The sequence below is a fragment of the Myotis davidii genome, unplaced genomic scaffold, assembly GCF_000327345.1.
Source record: "Myotis davidii unplaced genomic scaffold, ASM32734v1 scaffold874, whole genome shotgun sequence".
In the NCBI taxonomy this organism is placed as follows: domain Eukaryota; kingdom Metazoa; phylum Chordata; class Mammalia; order Chiroptera; family Vespertilionidae; genus Myotis; species Myotis davidii.
Window position 1 is genome coordinate 257,242 of NW_006285611.1, and position 4,825 is coordinate 262,066.

The window sequence follows — 4,825 nt, forward strand, 5'->3', positions numbered from 1 at the left end:
GGCCAGCTTTAGCTCTGAGGCTTGAGTCCAGCTCTGAGGCCTCTGCTGCTGAAAGCAGGTATCTGGTTTGTTTGGGTTCTATAATCGAAACACTGTTTCAAATCCAGCTCTGAGATCCCGCTGGCTGAAAGCAGGTTTCTGGGGGTTTGTTTAGCTTCTATATTTGTAACAATGTTTCAAACTGTAAGCTCAGAGGCCGGCATTGGTAGGCGGGGAACGTTGTAGTCCTCTGTCACTGAAGCAAGCAAGCCTCCCTGTTTGCATCAGCTGCCTGGCTGCCTGCCGCCATCTTGGCTGTCAGTTAATTTGCATATCTCGCTGATTAGCCAATGAAAAGGGTATCGGTCGTACGCCAATTACCATTTTTGTCTTTTATTAGATAGGACTAGTAAAAATGTAGTTTGTTTATCACCTTATCACATTTGAGAAGATTTAAGCATTGCCACATTTCTTTTTCCAAATTGAAGTAGGAACTTTTCTCTCTTCTATCCTGATTCCTTACACAAGTACAATAATAACATTTAAAGAAGAAAATTTACTGACTAAATCCCATGAAAAAGATGTTCCTTGTAGGATTGTATACCTCAGTGTAGGATTGTAGAGTCCTCGTTTTCTGGCTCTTTAATGTGAGGTTTCCTTGTTTTATACAAAATGACTGAAGACTTGACCCCTCTTTAAGCAGAATGCCTGCTTTCACTCTGATGAAAATTTGTCCTAAAGTATGTATGTATTTAAGTATTGACTGGAATGGAACCTGGGACCCTTCAGGGATAGAGCATCAGTCTGTAGGCTGATGCTCTATCCACTGAGCCAAACCAGCTAGGGCTAAATTTCTTTAGTGAATGGTTGGTTTATCTTTGCCTAAATCAAGCCCTGTCCATTGTTCTTGTGCATCTAGTTTAACACATCTTTGAAATGCCAGTCATCCTCTTTTTCACACCCCTGAGAGGTGTAACCACCCTCCAGGGAGCACATAATCTTACTGAGTCTGTACTTTCCTTTGTTCCACTTTCATGTAATCTTCCTTATGTTCCCTCCTTAACTTCAAATGCGTAAATAAAGCAAAACTATCATTCTCTGGAGCTTTTGAAATCTTGCTTCCTGGCAATGTTGTCAGTTTGGCTAAAATAAACTCATAAAAATTCTCTACAGGTTTGGATATTCTTAGTTGACAACACGATAAACATTTGATCTATTTCAGGCAACAGCTGTACTTTCTAAAGGACAGCAATGCAGTTGTCCTAAAAGTATGTAAATTTTAGGCCAGGATGGGAAAGAGAATAAGTGAACCCATAATATGAGACAGAAAATGAGAACTATACAGGAGAGAGAGAGAGAGAGAGAGAGAGAGAGAGAGAGAGAGACCTGAGGCCACTGAGTCTTCCAGATCTGTTTCTATGTTCCTCCATGGAAAAATGTCCTGAATACTCTGTTATTATATGTTAAGATCACGTTTTTGTAAAATGACAGATACAGGACACTGAAATATCATCTGTTTATTAAAATGTTTAGTTTCAAAGAAGATAAGACAGCTTGTTTTTGAAAAAAAAAAATTATCTAACAGATAATCCAACCAAGGATAAGAGAACTTTTCTAACACTGCCTTTATGCAATCGTCATTATTGGGCACTTTACATGTCAGATGCCAGAAGCAACAGTTTGTCTTCCATCACCCTGCATCTTTCATTGGAATGATTCGTAGAACCTCCTTATATCTTCTGTCACAGTTCCATGACTCCATAATAAACCACCCATAAAAGTTTTTAAATGATTACTGAGTCTCTTTTAAGTGTCTGCTTTTGTACTAGAATCTATTAGTCTTTCAATGGCAAAGGGATATGCTGGGATCACACCAAGTATATTATACCCAATCCCAGCCAGTTTAAAACATATTCTGTTGGCATGTCAGTGGTCACTTTCTGTAAAGAAAATCCAGTCCTACTGGGGAGATAGCCCAACCATGAAAATACCGATTAAACCAACTGAAAGCTTTAAACTTGTCTCAATTACACTGTAGCCAGCAGTAAAATAGATGTGTGTGGTTATTTCCTAAAGAAGTTGCCCTAGCTCTTTAAGTTTAAACTGCTTACTCAAAGATCAAACAACATGACGCTTCATCTTCAGAAATTATAAAGAATACTTCTTCTGTAAGTCTTAGAAACTTCTGCTCCATAAGCCTCGTTCTTGTTCTGTGATTCCCTCTTATCTTTACTTATGCTGTCATTTGTTCCCATCATTCCCTGTCGTCTAGATCACTTGCCCAGGTTAAAAACACTTGACCTCGGCACCTTATTGGGATTAAGTTCTGATTTTTCTTTCTGGTTCACTGGGGACAAGAGGCAGCTCTGAGCCTGGCTTTAGTCCTCTGGATGGATTCTGGCTCAGCCTATTCCTTATCACCTGTCCTCTGGCAGTTAAAACACCACTGTCCAATCTCAGAGTCATCAAACAGGTGAGGAGATGGAGTCATTCCTCCCACCACTCATTCTATCTCTGCCCCACCAACTTTTATATTGGGCTTTATAACTCTGAATATGGATATTGGATCATTTTCAATCATATCGACTCTGTGAAATAAGTGGGATTTATAGTGTCATCATGCTCCCCGGATGCCTGGGACATTTGGTCCAACTCCACTATCAGGGGAAAAAATAGCCTCATTAGAGAATGAAATGGAGCTGGAAAGAATGAAGGTGGACTTGCTCAATCCCACATTCCCTCAGTGTGCTAAAATTCTATGCTTTGCCATTCTAAGCACAGAAGTGAAAAGAGGTTGTTTTAAAAATTTTACCTAAAGAAGCTTTGACCTCCTTGTTTCTCAGACTATAGATGAGAGGATTTAACATGGGGATGACCACTGTATAAAACACAGACACCACTTTGTCCTGGTCCATTGAGTAGCTGGAGCTGGGGCGCAGATACATGAACAGGATTGTGCCAAAGAAGATGATAACCACCATCAAGTGGGACGCACAGGTGGAGAAGGCTTTGTGCCTCCCCTTGGCAGAATTGATCCTCAAGATGGCAACGAGGATGTAGAGATAAGAAATGAGAATGGTTAGAAGGCAGCTCAGTTCATTAAAACTGGCAAAAGCAAAAATGACGATCTCGTTGACACGTGTATCAGAACAAGAGAGCTTCAGGAGGGGTGGAGTGTCACAGAAAAAGTGGTTGATGACATTCGAGTGGCAGAAAGACAGCCGGAAGGTGAAGCCAGTGTGAATGGAAGCATTCAGAAAGCCTGCAAGATATGTGGCCGACACCAGCATGATATTAAGATGAGGGGACATAGTCACTGTGTAAAGAAGAGGCTTGCAGATGGCCACATACCGGTCATAAGCCATCACAGCCAACAGGAAGCCTTCAATACCAGCAAAAGAACCAAAAAAGAAGAATTGTGTGGCACATGCACTAAATGAAATGACTGGGTTCTCCACCCAGAAATTCACTAGCATATTAGGGGCAACGACTGAAGAATAACAGACATCAACAAGGGACAAGTTACTGAGAAAAAAGTACATTGGAGTGTGGAGACGTGAGTCAATATTGATTAATAGGATCATGCCAAGATTTCCAAACACAGTGATGATGTAGATGACTAGAAACACCATAAAAAGAAGACACCGTAGCTCTGGATGATTGCTGAATCCCAGGAGAATAAATTCAGTCACTGTTGAATGGTTGCTCATATCTTTGTCTCAAAATGGATACTTCATTTGCTGGGATAAGAAAGAAATCAAGGAAATAAATTGTACAGACAAACACCAGGAAAATCAAGTAGCTCATTCTCTGCTATAAGTAAAATTGTTTCTAGGATGCCTTAAGAACATATGTATTAAACCTCTTTATTTTCTTTTTTTATATATATTTTATTGATTTTTTACAGAGAGGAAGAGAGAGAGATAGAGAGTTAGAAACATCGATGAGAGAGAAACATCGATCAGCTGCCTCCTGCACATCTCCTACTGGGGATATGCCCGCAACCAAGGTACATGCCCTTGACCGGAATCGAACCTGCGACCTTTCAGTCTGCAGGCCAACGCTCTATCCACCAAGCCAAACCGGTTTTGGCTAACCTCTTTATTTTCTTACTGCACTAAGAAAAAGTTTCCTTAAGGAAACTCAGTAACTTATTTTATTTAATATTTAACATATGCATGTATGTGTGTGTGTGTATATAGAGTTTTCAATGATTGACCCCTATTAGTCTATATCCTACTCTACCTCCTAACTTTCTCTCTTCTTCCCTTGATCCTTCTATCTTCACCAGCTACCATCCAATTCCTTAGAAATTTAAAATATGATACAGTTGAATGTACTTGCTGTATCCTTTTCCGTTTTCTGTTAAGCCCACTCAAATCAGGTTTTGACCACATTACCCATGGAAACTGATCTTGCCTAAGTCATCAGGAATCTTTATTTTGCCAAACCCAGTGATCAATTAGCCCTCACCTTTTTTTTTATCTATCAATAACGTTTGATGGAGTTTATTTGCTGGGAGCCGGTCCATCCTTGCTGTTTCAAGGGACCTGGCATATAGGGCACACTGTTCTTAATATATTTGCTTACCTTCTTGGCACTATGTGTTTTAACCAAGGTCACCTCTCCGAGAAAGGTTGTTTCCCCAGGTAGAGATTTTCCCCTGAAGTTAGGGAGGGGATAAAACCCCTTCACTAAGTGCCAGGCGGGTAATTAATCTCTTTAACTACGAACAATCATGCTTAAGCTACATAATCTTTACTCCCTGGAATGGAGATAAGAAACGCCCTAACCTTTGGAATAGAGATTGATAGGATTGGAATCAACTGGTATAAATACAGATGCA

General features: G+C 40.2%; 1 protein-coding gene across 1 annotated transcript; it reads right to left on the reverse strand.

Annotated features, from left to right (window-relative positions):
- Positions 1 to 2,750: 2,750 nt before the first annotated feature.
- On the reverse strand, positions 2,751 to 3,689 carry LOC102768694 (olfactory receptor 1020-like). Its single transcript, XM_006756341.1, has one exon. The coding sequence runs from the start codon at positions 3,687 to 3,689 to the stop codon at positions 2,751 to 2,753; it is 939 nt and encodes a 312-aa protein (XP_006756404.1).
- Between the last annotated feature and the right edge of the window lie 1,136 nt (positions 3,690 to 4,825).